The 18,254-nt window shown below is 39.9% G+C and overlaps 1 protein-coding gene and 1 long non-coding RNA gene across 2 annotated transcripts; both read right to left on the bottom strand.

The window, feature by feature from the left end:
- Positions 1 to 2,627: 2,627 nt before the first annotated feature.
- LOC309440086 lies at positions 2,628 to 13,064 on the bottom strand. The gene is made up of 3 exons (XR_014184113.1): positions 12,926 to 13,064; positions 10,854 to 10,958; positions 2,628 to 2,650 (listed from the first exon to the last, which is right to left on the bottom strand). It is a non-coding gene; the product is annotated as an uncharacterized lncRNA (long non-coding RNA).
- Positions 13,065 to 15,265: 2,201 nt separating this feature from the next.
- Positions 15,266 to 17,094, bottom strand: LOC309440496 (pulmonary surfactant-associated protein A-like; the record flags this gene model as incomplete). The annotated part of the gene is given in 5 exon segments (XM_082054184.1): positions 15,266 to 15,496; positions 15,500 to 15,586; positions 15,589 to 15,644; positions 16,230 to 16,307; positions 16,950 to 17,094. Coding segments are annotated over 5 exon segments (597 nt in total).
- Positions 17,095 to 18,254: the final 1,160 nt, after the last annotated feature.

The raw sequence follows: 18,254 nt of genomic DNA, 5'->3' as shown, positions 1-18,254 counted from the left end.
GGCTGACCAGCTGAAATGCTTTGATCTCAGCACTCTAGTGCCAGGGCAGCTGCTGGTTCTAGCCCAAGATTTGCACAGGTTCTGGCTAGTCATCCTCCTTTTTTTTTTCCTTTCTTTTTTTTTTTTTTTTTTTTTTTCACCTCTTCATTTTATTTCCAAATGTGGACTAAATGTGGATGGGTTTGCTGTTGCCAGAGTTAGCAGAAATTTAGTTGGTCATCTGATTTGATAACAGCCTTAAACATGAACAAATATCCAAGTGATTTTTTTGTTGTTGTCGTTGATTCTTCTAATGAAATAAAAAACACAACATTTTCCTGCTTCAATCTTCTTACTTCCATGAGTTCTCCCTTTTTCAGACCCACCCCGTCCCCAGTGTGTGCATCTGCTCTGGAAACCAAACTCACAGGGTAAGAAGTGTGAAGAGCAGAAAACCCAGGCTGTTGGCTGCCTCATACTCAGTGCAAATGAAGAGCAAAGGCAACATAGCACTGAAAATCCAGTTTATTTGTAGAGCTGTAGCTACAGAACAGACATGCATGTGAATTATTATGAAATCTAAACAAAAATCTTAGTTACTGCTTGCTTGGTTTTCAGTTAAATCTGTGCTTGGGGTTTTGTTTAAATTTTCTTGTTTGTTGAGCAAATAGTGAAGCTGTAGATCTGAAGACGGGCAGCTCATCGGTCTGTGTTTGCTTTCTCTTCTTTACCTTTTCCCTGTTCCTGTGAAACTCTCAGATACAGACAGCATAGTTATGCGGTACATGATGGTTAATTGACCTTTACCTAATTAATCAGTTAAATGATTCAGATATATAAAATTACACACTATCTTTCAGACTCAGAATCCAGTTGCTTTTGGGCCCAGAACCAGACAGTCATATGAGTATGAGTGTAGCAGACAATTACACCAACAAAGGGATGAATTGGCTGCTTTGGCTGCTTATAAACTATGAGGCAGTAACTTAAGTCATTGTGTTGGAGACAAAAATTCTGTAGTCTTAAAGAAAAAGCCTTGTTTTCAGTCACTGGTGGATTGGTTTATTTGTTTCTGGCAAACAATCTGTATGCGATGAAACTACAGAATCATAGAATCATTTAGATTGGAAAAGATTCTTAAGATCATTGAGTTCAACTGTTAAATGTCTTTGAGACTTTTACTTCTAGCCAATCCATTATCAACTGATGTTGATTTTATTTAAAATAGGTGAGGCACTGAGCACTTTCCCATATAATTTTTCTAGTGGTGTTAAAAACCATTTTTCTCTGAGTTCTGTTGAGCTATTCTTGTGACTTTCCAAACCAACCAACAAAAGAAGAGAAACTCAGTATTGGATTTCATGAGGAAATCAAACCTGTTGCTCTTGTAAACTAACAGAAACTATTCAATCTGTGAAATAGAAATCCTGCTAATGAGCATCCCATCATGTGGAAGAATTAGGCTGGAAAACTTTAATTTGATGTGGCATGAATTTGATATTAAGATGGAGACTGAGTGGTGTGTGAGTTGTGTGTATGTGTGTGTGTGTGTGGTGGTTTGTTTTGTTTTTTGGGAGGTGTGTTTGTTTGTTGGTTGGTTTGTTTTTTGTCTTTTTTTTTTTTCCCCATAAACTTGGAGGGTAGCAATTTTGTTCTATTTCCACCATCAAAGTTATTATTTATATATGAGAAAGGGAAGTTGAACCAGTACACCTTCACAACACACTTAAAAACTAATTTTAATCACACTATTTCCAAGAATAAGTTTGCATAATGTAATTCAGGCAAATAGTTGCTGTATGTTTACATTAAACTTCGAGTCGGCATCTGGCCGGGCATGTCTGAGCATCAGGCCACCCTCATGCTCCTGCTCCAGCCCTGGGATGGGGAGGGCTTTGTGTTCTGGCACTCAGGATTTGTGAAGGAAGGAAAGTGCATATAGAATGAAAGAAACAAAAAACACGTTAGGCCAGTAAGTTTTCAGATCAGACCAAAGAAACATAAGATGCTTATTTATTTCACCATTCTCTGTTGGTTTGCTTTAGGTTTCACAGTTCAGCCAGACTAAGCCACTGCCTCCCCAGAGTATACTGCATGCTTTTGACATGTCCACCTCAGGCTTCGGTAATATTTACAGTGTAACTACAGAAAGGCAGGATTTCTTGATATTAGGTACAGGAATACAATGCTGTATTATGCTTGCTTCTCTTTCAGTCTTCATCATAATGCAAGAGAAGTAGTCAGTCTAGGAACTAAGCCCAGAACAGTAATTATAACGTAGCCAAAAAATGGAAGGCAAAGTGTTGAGAACTGTAACACCTGAAGGCAAAATTACACCTATTCTCTCTTCATGGGAAGTTAGCTACAATAGGCTGGGAAACATATCTGTTTTGCATGGATCCTGGGCAACAAGTATGATCCCAAGGGGTGTTATCATTCTGAACCATCCGTCCAAGGGACCGATGGTGCTACAGCTCAGACCAGGGCTGGCTCACACCGAGCCATGCAGCGAGATCTGCGGAACGTGCTTCATTCTCCAGATCACCACCGCAGCGGGAGGCAGCAACATGAGAAAACTCATTATCAGCACTGCAGCAAAAATGACCAGCAGTATCTCCCATGGGGCAAGGACTGTCTCCACTATGATTTCCTCCATGTCAGAAGTCTGAAGCTGTAAAGCAAAAAATACACTGCATGACTTTCTTGCAAAAAGGCATTGTGACTGTATAGATGTGCTTGTCTTACTCAGCATAGGGATGTCAGACTCTTTTGCCCATTAATTTCTAATCCTGAAGAACAAACCCATTTTCTCCAGCTGGAGGCCCTGAAAGAGCTCCTGCTTGCTCTCCCTCTGTCCCCACAAGAGCCTTGGTGGATCACCAGCTTGCCTTTCTCTTTTGGCTCGGTTGCAGTTGCTGATTCTGGTGTAATACCCCATGTCTGCCTTGAAATTCTGTTCCTGACACTTGGGCGTTTGTCACCTTCTCTTTATTTCTTTTTTAAGGTCCTCCCCTCCCACATCATTACACAAAATTATTATTACACTGACATATATGAAAGCTAGAGCTGAGAGTAAAAGGATACAATGGAAAGAAGGGAGAACGGTAAGTTATCCACCATTAGATTGCATATTTTATCTATTTTTCCCTATAAAGTAAGCTTTATAAACTTTTTGCTTGCCAGAGAACTTCAATGGATGCTCAGTAAAGAATTATGTACTTTGAGAATGACTATAGATGCATTCTAAAGGAACTGTTAAATCTGCTGAAAACTGATTTCTATTTGAAATGTTTTAATCAAATAAGCATGAGCTCAAGATGCAGGGAGCTTTAGCAGCCAGGCACTGGGGAGTATGTGCAGAGCAGAAGCAGAGCTATTAAGTCGTAAGTTTTCATTTTTACAAAACAGAAAAAGAAAGAGTAGACTAGTTAGGAAGGAATTAAATCATGTTGGTATTGAGACAAAGAGCCAGGACTATTAACAGGTGTGTCCTAGTTAATCAAGGGCTCAATGCAATTCTTCAGCACAGGAGCCACACACCTGAAAGCCGTAATGAAGCCATGAGGAGAGTGAATGCATAAAAGGTGGTGGGCAGGGGCTAAGAAGGGTTTTTTCACCCCATAACTTCTTCCCCTTGCACACTTCTGGTAAGGAGGTTTCCTGAGAGGCTGCACTGCTGTCTTCAGCCAGGGAATTTGGCCTAGATTTCACCAGAAGAGATTTCAGGTTTGTCCATTGCTTTTCAGAGGGAGTGGTATAGTGGGTTTCTGTCACTAAATCCTGACCTTTGAGAGAAAGAGAAGACTGAAACAGGGTTAATAGAATATGCTTGTTTGGAGAGAGAAAAAGAATGTGAGTGCATATGGGGAAACTAGCAAGTTGCTACTAACTTTATACATGCCTTAACAATGTTAAAATTGCCCTCAGTTCAGAGTTTTTTTCCTCTGGCCTGTGAAGAGAAGCGGCAGATGTCTGATAACAAATCCTGGAGGGTTTAGATAATGATATTTCTTAAAGAAGGCTAGCTATTTCTAAGGCAGGCTCTAGATGGCGTGTCTCTTGGCTGCTAACTGAACTAGACTGCTCTTCAGTCAGACCTTGGCTCTCTGGTCCAATCCTTTCTTGTATGTTACCTTCTCTTCTTGCTATTGAGGTACCCCTTCAGCTTTTTTTTGAGACACTTTGACAGTGCAAAATATGTTTTCCAGATTTAGTTGTGCTTGCCCAGTCAGGGTCAGTGTCTGCCTTGCAGCAGTGCTGAGACCTCTCAGAATCCTCAGCTCTCTCAAGGTTGTGTGGTGTTTTATACTTCAGATCAATATCAAATCTTGCAAACTGGGGAAAAGTATGGAGGATGTGGACGAAGCTCCTATAGCTCAGAGCCTGGAGCATACTCACAGCTACTACCACCTAAAACACATACCTGTGGCAGGATTGGTGCCGGAATGCTGCCCACCAGGTTTGTTCCATGCAGCCAGCTGCGTTTCTGTTGGGTGTCCTCTGAGCTACAAAACAGCTGCTGCTTTTGCTTGGTCTTCATCTGCTCAGACCTGCAGCTCTGACTGATGGGGGCTGTGCTCTGGAGCTTGTTAATCTATGTGATATGCTGACCTTTCCTGTGGCACTCTTGAATTTTTCTTCTCCTCAGTGGCTGGATGAAGATAAGTGTGAGGCTGTTCACACCAGGGGTGGCAGCTGTGGGGAAGGGAAGTTTGTGCTCAGGGGGCTGCCTTGTGCTGCACACAGCTGCTGCACTGGGGATATCAGATGTGAGCCTCTTGTACTCTAATTCTATTTTCTTTGTCCATCAATAAATTCCTTTATGTATCTTAATTTCTGACTTGCTTTGTGGTCTCTTGTTCTTGCCTTTTTCTCTTTCAGGCACTTTCTATTAACCTCTTGTTGTTGCTACTTTTGTTTCCTTCTCCAGCTTTTATTTAAATTCTTTCTGTTCTTTCATTCTCTTCCTCATTCTGCTTTCAGTTTGCTGCAATTCCCCTGTTTGGACAAGCAGTTATTCAGCTATAGTTTGCACGGGAAATCCCCGTTTCTGTTTTCTGCTCTATTAATCCCTCACCAGCATCTGGCTAAGGGAAAAAAATCAGTGAGAGCGCCCACTGCTCCCTCAGCAGCCCAGTCTGTTGAGGATGAGAGCAGAGCATTACACCTTTCCTTAAATCCTGACTGTAAAGGGAAGGTCACACCAGTTAAACTGCCACAAAGCAAACTTCCAGTGATCTTCACCTGAACTATATACCATGCTGTGTAAGAAATAGTCTGCCTTGGCCCTTCTGAGGAGCTGAAATGCATTGCAGTCAGAAGATAATGGTGGGGGTGATATTGCAAAAGCAATTGGGAGGTGATGGGAAGGTCTATGAGGTGCAGAGACAGCTCCAAGAGTCAAGGCTGTAAAGAGCAGCAGTTAATTTGCCAAGGGCCTTGTTTGCCTGTCAGAGCTGTTGACTACATTGGCTTAAACTAGAAAAGCTGCTGATGTCTAGTAACTGATAGTAGTAGGTCTTATATCATGTCCCCAAACTATTAATTTGCCCTTCACCTACCTAATCTGCATTTTCCCTGCACTCACATTCTTATGTTTTAAGGCTTAGGGCTTGTGAGTGAGAGCTGCATAGCCCAGGGGTGCACATGCATCTCGCTTTGGTCTTTTGGGTACTGAATAAATCAGCAACTCTTCATAATGATGCCTATATGGCAAGAGGGTCACGTCATACATCAGTATTTCTATATTACATAATTTTCAGTCAGATACATCATAAATAATGTGCATTCATGACAACTGAATCAATCCCAAATAGAAACAGGTGCTGACAAGCAAGTCTGCTAAACTGCAGTGCTGTGCAATCAGTTGGAGACCATGACTCAATGACCCTGCTAAATGCTGCTTGTCTGTTTCAGTCAGCACAGCTGTAAAAGACCTGGGACTGCTGCTCAGTTAACAAGGTGTTTCTCACACTGACAGTGTTTGCACACAGGCTATATGTGGTAAAATAATCTTTCCAAACACCCGGTATCCCTGCCAACTTTTGAAACCTTGAAGGTTTGATTATGGGAGGGTATGAATGAATCAAAATAGTGGTCAAAGAAAACATAGCTCTAGAAATACGAAAGCAGTGGTATTTCTTTCAGAATAACTACACACTGTCACTGGAGCTTTTAAAAGTTCTCTATCTTAACTACAATTCCCATCAGTAAATGTGTGAGCGTATAAAATCTGGTGTTTATACCACAAAATATTTTGCAGTGAAGGATTCTCTAGATCTATCCCTAAGCTTAACGACTGGGTAGAAGAGTAAAGGCCTCCACAAGGACTGGAGCTGAAAGCAACCAATAGAATGCAATAAATTACTTCTTTAGAGAATTATACAATAATGCAGGAATTTGGAGAGAGGAAAAAAGAGGCCTATTAGAGAGGTGTGATTCCTGGTTATACCTTCTATTTCCAGTGTTTTGTTTAAGATTTGCCTGAAGCTACACAAATTAGTTTGATTTTGAACTATAGTTGATGGGAAACCTTTTTGGGCACTGAAGAAGGGGTCATTTTAGCACAGTGGACAGAATCCTTTCTTAGAAAAATCACAATTCTATCCTTATACCCTCCATTGTAACCTTGTTACATAAAGCTGGTGTGCTTCATGAACTATATATGTTTAATGCAATCTAATGTAGGCCTTGTAAGAATGTATGTCTTAGATTGTGGATAACTTCATTGCTGCCCTTATCTTAGCATAGATCCATTTATGAATTGTTATATCTTTAAGATCATGGCACACTTGTGGAAGACTGTATAAGCAGGAAACAAGAGACTTGCACTATAGTATATTTAGCTGATGTACTTATCTGCCAGCTTGCAGCCTGCTGAAATGTCAAAAAGCCAGAAAATATTGTTTAACTATTTGATTTGTAGCTTAACCTTTGATTATTAGGAAAAAGCAAAACCACATGTAGGCAGATGGGATGATTTACTCACTGGTGTGGGCTGCTCTCTTCCAGTGAAGGGGATGGGAGGGGTGCAGCTGAGACAGCTGCCTTGTGGCTTCTGCCCTGCAATGAATCTACCCCAAACTTTCCCCACCAGCTGAAACTGTTTAAGAGTTGTTCTGCCTGCTGCAGGCACTGATGGATTGAATGCAACCTTTGATTCTACTGTAATAAAACTATGTTAAAAAGTCAGTTCTTTTCCTCTGCTACTCTTGCATTTTTTTCCTCTAAGTTACTCATGAATATCTTTTAATTTTAGAGAGCTAATAGTAGGGAAAAGGAAAACCTTATGAAAACCCAGATGTATTTATCCCCCTATCACAACTCGAGGGGAAAACTATAATTCTTCAATGTATCATGAAGCAAAATGCTGAAGATAGCAATAGTGTTATACAAAGCAAGGCTGACTTGCAGTCTACAGAAGTGTAGAGCTTTAAGACAGCCTTGTGAATCTTATAGGGGTCATTGTAACATGAGAAGGTCCCTGAGCAAGATGCTTGTGGGTGGCTGTGGCCTCCCAGTCCGTTACATGCTCTCACTTCTTCCTCTGAAGATGTTTTACATGGGGCAGAAAGATGAACTTGTCTTAGAATTGACACCTATTTGTGAAATTTGTCCTCCTCCAAACTTCAGAGTAATTGACTATCATGTAATATTTTTTTCCTATCTGTCTGGAAAGGTCATAAATCTGGTACTGCTGGCTAACCTCTGGGAACAGAAAAAACAGTTTTAAACAATACTTTGTGATCCTAGTAAATTTGTAAGTGAAGCCACTAAAAGGAAGAATGGATCAAAGTCTGCAAGGCCTGTTTCATATCAGTGAAATGAGTGAGTTTTCTCCTGTTTCCATTAGGATATTCTGATTAGTAACTACAACACTTAATGTCAGAAAACATCTGTGCAAAGGACTCGGTTGGAAGCAAACAAGAAATGTGAGTAAAGACTGTTTGCCTTCCCTCATCTTCAGTTCCAACAGAAAAGTTGCAATTCCTTAATCTCTCTTAATAGCATTTCAGCTTTACACCAGTATTTACATTCTTCTGGAAAGAAATGATTTTGTGTAATCACATGACTCTGGAGTGATTTGTGGAGTTAGATGACTTTAGGCAGATGAGAACCTCTGTCTGCAACAGAACAAATTCCCCACTAGTGAACTACTCAGGACCCTTCTTACTGAGTAAAAACCTTGCTACTAAATATTTGTAAAGCCAGCGTAAACATGCCTTAGACTGACACTTACAGGCTTGTGTGTCTGAGTATTTATGGAAGCACATAAAGGAAATTAGACCCTTGACTAATGTCCAGACAGGTGAATTTGGTGTTTAATTCTGTGCTGGGTGGGCTGTTGTAAGATTTTTTGTTTCTAGTGCTACTTGAAACTCTTGGCAACAGCACCAGGTTCTAACCCAGATGTTCTTTTAGGCAAGAACATCCTGACAAATGAAGGCACATGGATCCCAGAAGTATCATTTGAAAAACCTGTCTGGAAACACATACTGGGAGGCTTGGATTTGCTGCTGTCACTGAAGCTGGTAGCAGGGCACTAGTGTTTATCATGTATCTTGTCAATTAATCACAACTTGTTTAGCCTCTTCCACATTCCATATTGAGGGGAGGAGGAGGAGGCATAAGAAAAGTTATTCTTACATAAAAAAAAAATGATTGTATCTTTAAAGAAGACCAATCAACCAGATAAGTTTTCTACAAGAGCTCTAGGCCATTCATTGTACTATTCAGTAATATTTAAGTAAGAATCAATCCTTCCCTTTTCCTTCTCTATCCCCAAAGGCAGGATCCTCTTCAGTGTAAGCTTGGATTTTCATTATTACTGAAATGGACTGAAGCTAGAGGAGACAGTACAAAACAACTTCTACATAATGTAGTTGTATTGGCACTTTGAGGAACATCTTAATCACAGACTCATCTTTATCTAATCAAGTGACAGCATTCAATCACTAGTTTTCCTGGTGGAGATTAATACAGTCAGATTGGATGAAAACCCATAATCAATAGTACAAAACAAAACCATAAATCTAAAATGTTAAAGACTGAATATTAGTTGTCTCTTTATATAATCACTTTGGGTATTTTTAGCAGGTCAACAATTCCACTAAATTATGCTGATTAAGTGTATCAGATAAAGGCAGATATGTAATATTGAATTTCCAGTATGTTATACAAACAGGGCTTATCAGGCTTTATGTGGGGAGGGGTTTTATTACCTAGATGTGAGAGCTGCCCCGCTAGATACACAGATCAACTCTGTTGCTTTAGCACAACTGGAGCTGCAGAACACTTCCCATTTTGCAGAGGTGTGAACACGTCTTATCCCAGGCATGTTCTCATTTTAGTGGAAGAACAAGTCAAAAGGGCTAAACTAGCAACAGTAATGAACTTGTTTCATTTCCCGTTCCTCTCAGTGATTTAAATCTTTGGCCTTCAAGTGGGGAAAACAAGTCTTGCTGTGTACTTATTTGCTAACATAACTACCAACTTCCTATTAACATTTAAAGACAATTACACATGTCTAGACTAGTTTTCTGAAGAGGTCATTGATGCTGTGATGTCTCATAGTGTGCCTTGTAGCAGTGTGCAACTGCAGGAAGGTGAATTCCTGTGCACTTCTGTGACTGTTACAAGAAGAGGTAGCAAAGAGTAGAAATGTGAAAAGTTCTGAGACCTGGATTTCTTGCACAGTAACTGACTCAAAAAGAGGGTGATGATCAACAGACAGCTATACTGCAAATTAAAACTGTCACTTAAAACTCCTGTAAAAACCTGAAATCAAATTCACGACTTTAGTGTCACAGAGGAAGGTTTGTGTTTCAAATGTGTAAAACCTCAGAAAGATATAGTAACACCGCTTTGATCTCTAGAGGGCCAAATCTTTCAAATTAAAGTGCTATGAAAACTCCCAGAATCATAAAATATTAAAAGAAATATCACTGAATTTGCTTTTATTATATCTCTTCTACAACTAACAACTGAATGAAGTGCTAATTATAAATATTTCAGTATTCATTTTCAAAAGGATTTTAGCCTTTATAAACCATGCTGTAGTTTATTCTGATTACTTTTAAGTAAAGCCTGTGTATATTTACCTTTCTGTGAGTGAAGTCACTACAGAATGCAAATCTAGCTTAAAGAATTTTAAAAACAATATGAAGTTTGGGTGCAGAGATCAGATGTACAAAATTTGGGAGAAGCCATTAAAAAGAAAGGTATGATGAAGACAGATCATATTTAATAGTGCAAAAGTAGTATAACACACTGCTGGCAGGATTTTGCTGATCATGCCTCTAGTTGCATTATGTTTCATCTACTTCCAAAGTAAGCAGGTGACTACAATGAAAGTTAAAATGGAACAGAAGTGTTTCTCTGCTGCTGAAGTATGTACAAATCACTTTTTTTCTGGACATGTAAATTCTGATTTTTTTATTTTGTCTAATAAGGTGGCTTTATGTGTTATCTTAGAGTTCCTGGCATATGCCTTAGTTTTCTGACTCTTGAATGTGTTGCAGAGAGAGGTTATATACATCTATGAGGCAAATAGACATTTCCTGTTGTGAAATATTTGGACTTTAAACACTTTTGAATAAACTTATGAAAGCTGAAGGTCTGCTAATTTAAAAATTAAAATAAAGGATTGCATTATGCACTGCACTTCCAGACATATTTTCCTCTTCATCTCTTCCCTGCTGACAACCTCTTAACCAAATTAGTTATCCCTTTATTTTTGTAGAAAGGCCAGCAAACAGTTGAATTTCAGTTGCATGTTTGCATTTTTCTCAACTTGTCTACCTGAAATAAGTTCTGGCTTTCTCTAAAGCCTGTGTGGCCTTGTAGGCATTCAGCTCTTTTCTGTCCACTCTTACCTTCTCAGTGTCCTCAAGATGTCTTGCAGATAAAATTGGGTCACTTTGTTTGGGTGTCCATCCTCTGATGTTGGGCAGCCAGAGCGTGTGTTAGAGGTGTCCAACCTGCCAGACAAACCAGGGAGGGTGAGGGCAGTGTCCCCTCAGCTATGCAAGGCTCAGGTGAGCGCAGCAGCCTGCACAGGTACTTGTTTGTACAGTGGTGCCTATATCACCTCCCACTTGGTGCTCTTAAAGTGGAACAATCCTTCCCAAAGAAAGGGTGAAGCCATTCTGCCTTGATCACAGTTTGCTCAGGATCAGCAAAACAAGAGCTGGCTCTTCACACATCCACAAGCTGCTTTAGGAGACAGTCACTTGTAGTGAAAAAATATGGTCTTTTTTTTTTTCTTTTTTCAGGAAACCACTTGGCCTTTCCTTGTAAATGATTTTATTTACTCATTAATGTAAATCTAATAATAATAACTGCTCAGAATCTGAGTTACTTAATGAGTAGCACATGCAGCCTTCAGACCATGAAGGCTGATGCCCCAAAGGTTATTGCAGATCCAAGGGGTCCATACACAAAACTCTCTTCCAACTACCTTCAACACTTGCTACTTACAAGCTTAGTTTTATTTAAATATTTGCAAAATCAGGGCTACAGCCAGGCTGATGCAGTGCCTTTTATATGGAATAAAAAGCACATAAAACCTTTTCAGAGGCTTTGTTAAGCCAGCTCAGGCTCTGCTCCATGCTGTTGTGGAGGTGGCATTGCACAGTCCCTGAGAAGTAGCCCTTTAATCTGTGCACGGTACTCCATTGAGAACTTGGCTGATGACAAGCAAAGATGTGAAGGCCAGACTGCAGCCTGGGTTAAAAAACCATTTGTGGGGATAGTGGAGTTTGTGTAATTATCTGTCTTGGAATGAATATATCCAAAGGGGTGTGTGTATGTTTGCACCTACTCAAAACAAAGTTCAGAATTCAAGAATGTCCCTTTAGACCTCAGGGTCACCTAACTAGCAACAGGTTTGTTAAACTCTTACAAAACACAGAAAATATGAGCTAGGGTGTTTTTGCATAAAATAATTGTTAAGAATAATTTTTATAGAAATAAAACCAATTTTCTGAACATTTGCTTGGGGGAAAAAATATATTATCTTCCACTGAATCGGTAGGCAGAATCAGTAACACTTTTTCTTCCAAACTTGACATGCAACTTCTCTCTTGATATTTGACATTAATATTTCACTGAACCTACCAAAACCAAGTCCCTTTTAAATTTTCTTTCTAAGAAATCTGCTTCTCCTGTTTTCTACTAACTCTTAAGATTAATAAGATTTAATTTTACATAATATGGGTGGTGGTGTTATTACTCTCACCTTTGGAAACAGTGCTCTCCTTTGGCTGAAAATTGAACAACACCACACAGTTAGCGAGCAAGCTGGGTGGGCCAGTACCTGCATGAGTACTGGTAGATACAGGGAAAATTGTGGCAGTCTTATGAGGCACAACTAGTATTTAAGGTTAGGATAGGGTAGATTATGCTTTTAAAATAAGTTCATAAATATTTTGGAAAACAACTTTGAAGTAAACAGTTGCCAGCTGTGAGGAATCCTGTCCTTCTACAAATCAGAGGACGCTTTGCTTCCCTCTCATTCAGATTCAGGAAAAAAAGATTAGGTGCCCAAATGCTGAACAAATCTGCTTATCAGACCAAGACTCCTGGGTTCCAGACCTGCCTGCTCTTGGCAGGGTTGCTGGAGAGAGCGGCTTCAGGCAGGGTGAGAAATATTTGCTTTATTTGAAGTTTTAGGTCCTCATCAAGTACTACAAGCAGCTAGAGTGTCTGAATGGGGCTAGCATAGATAGCTGTGAGTGACACATTAAGTCCCTTACCCTTTTCCCTGGGAGTCCACAGGGAAAAATGCCCAAACGTGGAGTGGTGGAGGAATATTTCTGCTGTGGCCCATATTCATTAGGCTGATGCTGAAGGCAGCCGCTTTCTTTCACACACTTGCAACTAGCTCTATTTTTGAAATAACTCTGTAACCCCCTGGAGATAAGCAGGATAAAATAGGAAAACTTACCACGGCTTTAAATTATTTTTGGGCACCCAGCTTCATTCTCAGGCTGATGTTAATAATTGCAAACTTCCTAAACTTTATTGGAAGGAATACAGCGAGTGGAAAACTACTGCAGGAGGGGATGCCTGTGTTCCTGTTTCCTTTTGCTTGTGGTGGAGTTTCACAAGAGGAGTCACGCAAGGCTGAAAACTGTGGGTGGGTGAGCTGATGGGTGCAGGCAGATACTGGTGAACTGTAAAACATTTGTAAGAATAAGAATAGAGCTTGAAAGTGAAACAGTGCCTATGGATTCCTGAGTCCTCATTTCCCCTCTGTGTAGCTGTTGCAACTAGGTAACACAGCAACATAACAGTCTACCTACACCTTACAGGATATAGAATTCAGTAGTGTGTTTTGGTTATGTTGTCAAGAAATAAGGCATTACTTAACAGGTTGTAGATCTGCTTATGCACTGAAGAGATGTGTTGGATAAGCTGAGTTTGTTTACAAATTTTTTTCTTTGCATATGTTAGGATAACTTTACAGCTTGTAGAACAAGAAAACATGGTGCTATGTAGTACTCACTATTGTGATGAAGGATTTGAATATTGTTGCAGGGAATAATTAAGTAACCTGTGGAGGTAGACCACCTGCAGGCACCAAATTGTTGAAGCAGAAACATATCTTGTTTTGACATTTGCCCTACTGTATTAATTATCCCAATACCTGTAAGATAATTTGCTTTGTTTGCAGAGAATAACAACAAGAGTGATTTACAGGCCATGACATCAGGCAGAAGGTTGAACAGAGGCCAGGAAGATCCATGCCTTGTCACAGAATAGGTGGTGAGAACGTGTACTCAAAATATATGAGTAATTGAATTTAAGTCTGTGGAGGAATGCTGTCTATGGCCAGTTGCTGTTCTGGAATGACAGCAATGTGCATGGCTATGGGGCTCCGAGCACCCTCTTTGCTGGCCCCTGCATTCATACCAGCTGTGAGCTTGCCTTCCCTCCCCAGTTACCTTCATACTTGAACTGTTTTGTCTCCTCATCAGAGAGAGCATGGTCTGGCTCTAGAGCTAGATGTTTCCTTGCTCAGCTCTCCATGACCAAGCTGGAACTAATAAAGTGCACGTGAGTGTGACGGACAGCCAGGTATTTAGATGTATATATATGGAAACATGCTGAGATTCTCAAACAGTCATGGAGTCTATGCAGAGCCTTCATTGCCTAAGCTATGTCGAAGGCAACTGTCTCAGAGGAAAGCAAAAAAGTCATAGACATCTCTGGATATGCCTTTTATACTGCACAATTATGAATCTGACCTTGGGAATACTCAGCTTCGTTGGGTGATTGGACTCCAGTAATGACATTGTTCAGAAAGCTTTGTCTTAATCCTGTAGTTTGAGCTGAAGGGTGCAGGCTCTGAGCTGCTTCTGCAATGAGTGCAGAGTACAGGCTGCTTCAGAAATGTAGGCATCCACCAAACAAGGGTTTACCAAGCAGCTCTGTGGTGCCCACAAATTAACTGTATCTGAATCTCTACTAGTTTTAAAAAAATTGACTTTTTTATGATTCTGCCAGCCTCCCTAAACCACCTGGGCACTGTAACTGCTGTCGGCTCCTGTGTGGTTCCTTCCGCACTTATCCCACATGGCATGGGAACTTGGGCTTCTTGTGCTGCTACCACTTGGAGTCAGGAAACAGACTAGGAGTTGCTGGAGGGGCTCAGGACGGGTGGCTTCTGGCCACCACATTTCTGCTATATGAAGATTAAAGACCTGCTGACTCTAAGACTTTCCCATGGGAAGTATAAAGTGGGCGAGACCCTCTTGTGCTCATAGTTCTGTGTCACCCTAGCAGCACTGCTTATTATGTCAGGGGATCTGTTATTGGTGAAGATGACCAAAGAAATGCAGGCTGAGCAACAGCAGTGGTAGCAGGAGTGTCTATATGGGTAGGTTTGGTAAAGGAAACCTACAGAAAGGGATCCAAATAGGTCAAGGCTTCTGGGTAAAGGGGTGCTGAAAGATCTTGTGCCTGCAAATAACTTTAGGTATATGCCCAAGAAATCTACTTTTTGCTCTTGTAATAAGTCAGCAGGCTAACAGAGCAGCAGTAAGCCAGAGGCAGTCAGATAAAGAAAGTCAGTGGGCAATGAATAACAGAACAGGCAAAATGGACATTTGTTGTAAGTAATTTCCTCTTGATGGCTGGCATTTGTCTAAAAGGCAAGTCAGGCTGGGAAAGAGTGACTTTTATTTTTCATGCTTCGTTACCTGAGTTCACTGGCTACAAATGAAGAAACAAGTGACAAGCAAGCGTATTTCAGGGAGCCTGCTGGAGAGCAGCAGAGGAAGCACTAAAACTGACAGACAATCAAGTGATTCTGGTTGCACATTTTGTCATTCCAGGTGCCATCAGTGTACATCTCCACACACTCCTCTTCCCCTTTGCCAGAAGGTTCATTTAAAAGCCAGTTAGTATAGCTCAGCTGTGTATCATCCAGCAACTGGAATTTGCTCGGAATTAGAGATTCCTTTATCCCCAGGGAGGCATAATTATTAAAACATTTCACAAAGTACAGTATGGCTTAATTCTCAGCTGGGTTCCTTGGAGTAGCAATAGACCCTCCAGCCTGTTTGCATTTTTTCAATGCAGTGTAGAAATCAGCTTTTTTTTTTCATTGGTAGCAAATATTTTTCCTCCAGATGTCATTACCATCTTTCCCAAGCGGAGGACTGCAAGATGAAGTGAAAGCTGTTAATTTCTGATGTATTGTTTTGTGGTCACTTTGCTGCCAGTTGTAATTCCTGCTGTTTTCCACTTCAGAGGAAACTTTAAATTAAACCCAGGAAAAGGTAAAGGAGAGGAAAACATTTTTTTGAGTCTCTGTACTCTGCACAAGCTCTCTGAGATGGTTTGTAGCATAGAAGGATATATGTCAGTCCTTAAGTGAGTAGGATCTTAGATGTCATCTAGTCATGATTGTTTTGGTATGTTTTTAGTGTTTGGCTTATTTGTCTGATAGGAGCATCAAGTGCCCATGGAGCACTTCTGCATAGGCAGAGATTTTAATCTGATAAATTTCTGCCTTGCTTGCACCCAAGTCCAGAATTGTTAACTAGGTGTCTCCCACTAGTTTTTGAAAAACCCCTGCCCCTCCATTTGAGAGTTATCACACCTCCATCTACCAATGAACAAAATATAAATGGAATGCAATAAAACCACAGAGAATTCTGCCTTTCATAAGAAGGCATTTTGTTGCTCATCTTGTTTATGCTCACTAATCCAGCTACAGCACAAAGTAAAGGCAAGTAAATTACCTCCTTCAAGTCTGGAAATCCAGTGTTCTAACTGATGGATAATGTCTCCTATTTCATCATCAACCAGTGGCAGGAAATCTGTGAACAAAGCCAGCTGTTATGCACTCTGTGTTACAGTTTGAATCTTGGCTTTCAAGATAAAGCAGAGGTAATAATGTGAAATTAATATGAACTTTAAAAATGTCTTACCTGTTTTAGTTTACTGCTGTGTTTTAAATAGGGGATCTCTTCACACATTGATCTGTGTAAGGATAGGGAGTACGTTCCCATTCCTGGGAACTACCTGCAGAGCAGTGATGTTTATGGAAAACTTGAATGAGCAGACTGAGTTAGTCTTCACTCTCTAAGTGATTGAGCCAGTCCAGGCAAAACACTGGCACCTGTGCAGTAGGTTTAGTTGATTTTTTAACTGTCTAGGGATTGTTGACAGAATCCTTCAGGTTGTTCAAGCACTTGCTTGCAGATCTAACCTAACACCTAGAAACAAGTTTCTTGTGCCCTGTGTTATGAGAAGTGATATCCTTTCCTCCGTGAATTGGACCATTGTGTCATTAAGTAGTAGAGATCTAAGCACCTTGGTCCAAGGAATTCAGAAAGATCTCTACTTTCTATCAAGTAGAACCCACATCAGATTATACAGCATAGCACTGAGTTTACCAAGCATAACAATGGAACACAACCGTACGTGTAGATAAAAGTGGAGATGGTAACTGCATGTACCTGATATAAAGTCTTCATCTATCCCAGCTTCAGGCAAGTGTGCAAAAATAGGCAGTGGAGGAATTCCTGATGGATTACCTTGAGCACAGCATGGAAGCAGGAAAAAAGCTACTCCTAAGATTTTGTGGAACTGTGGAGACAGCATTATTTAAAGCCAAATGTAAATAAGACTATTTTACTCTCCAGTGTAGAATCGTGTCTTTAAAAAAAAAGAAAAAGGGCAATGTTTCAGAATAATGCTGTCTGGGTTTCAAGTTTTCTGTACCATAAGTTTTGCCCTCAGTGACATGAAAGTCATCAATGTAGTTGCAAAGTTAAGTTATTTCAAATAGGTAAAATATTATTCTGGAAGACTTGGTCTGTTAGTCTACTTAAGAGTTTGAGCTACAGAGCAATATCCCCTTCAAAGCTCCTTTTTCTTTTTTTTCCCTAGCAGATACATGCCATTTTTTCCATACAAAAAGCTATAGCTTCAGTCTTAGTTTTACAGGGCAGCAATAAACCTGTCTGCTTTATTCAGTATAAGAAAAACTGGAACACACTGGCTTTATCAATTGTTTTAGAGTGAAACAATTGTTAACGCTTATTCTTTCCTTATGGCATCCATCTTTTAAAGTATTTTCACCGGAGGTCACATCCCCTGTAAAAGTAGGTGAAGTTTGGTGGTGTGTTTTTTTTTTTTTTTTTTAATAAAAATGTTCAAACAAAAAAAAATCTAAAATGAAAGGTTCGTGATACAGTTTAAGAGGATTCAACATAATTCAAATGGAAACCTATTCAAGGATGTTCTACTTACCTAGCAGCTCCTATGTTAAATAAGTCTCATTAAATGGTCTAATTTATAGGGCATGTAACTTGAGATTCATCTTGTTACCTACAGAAAATACAAAGACCATGTAATATGATATGAATTTGCATATGAACAGAAATTTTATGACCTTTAAGTTGAATGATATGGGGGTTGTTTGCTTGAAGAGGTAAACACACTTAAAATGTGAGGAAAATATTTGAGGGTACTTTCTTGATTTGTAGAAACACTTTCACATGTTTAAAAAAACTCAACCTTGGAGCAGAACAAAGCAATTTCTCAATATATATTTGAAATACCTAACGCTTCCACAGAATGGCTCTGTATGTGTTAAAATGTAAATGTCATTGAAGATAAGACAAAACACCTGAAATATAATTTGCACCAGGAACACCACCATCATTTTCATCACTGACTGAGGACTTATCAGTGATAATTATTGATGTTTTGTAACTTAATAGAATCTCATAATTGTAGCAGCAAAGCCAAAAGAAAAT

The sequence above is a fragment of the Streptopelia decaocto genome (assembly GCF_964273445.1).
Source record: "Streptopelia decaocto genome assembly, chromosome: 5".
NCBI classification, from domain to species: Eukaryota; Metazoa; Chordata; class Aves; order Columbiformes; family Columbidae; genus Streptopelia; species Streptopelia decaocto.
The sequence above is the reverse complement of the archived record's forward strand: the minus strand, read 5'-3'. Positions and strand labels throughout refer to the sequence as shown.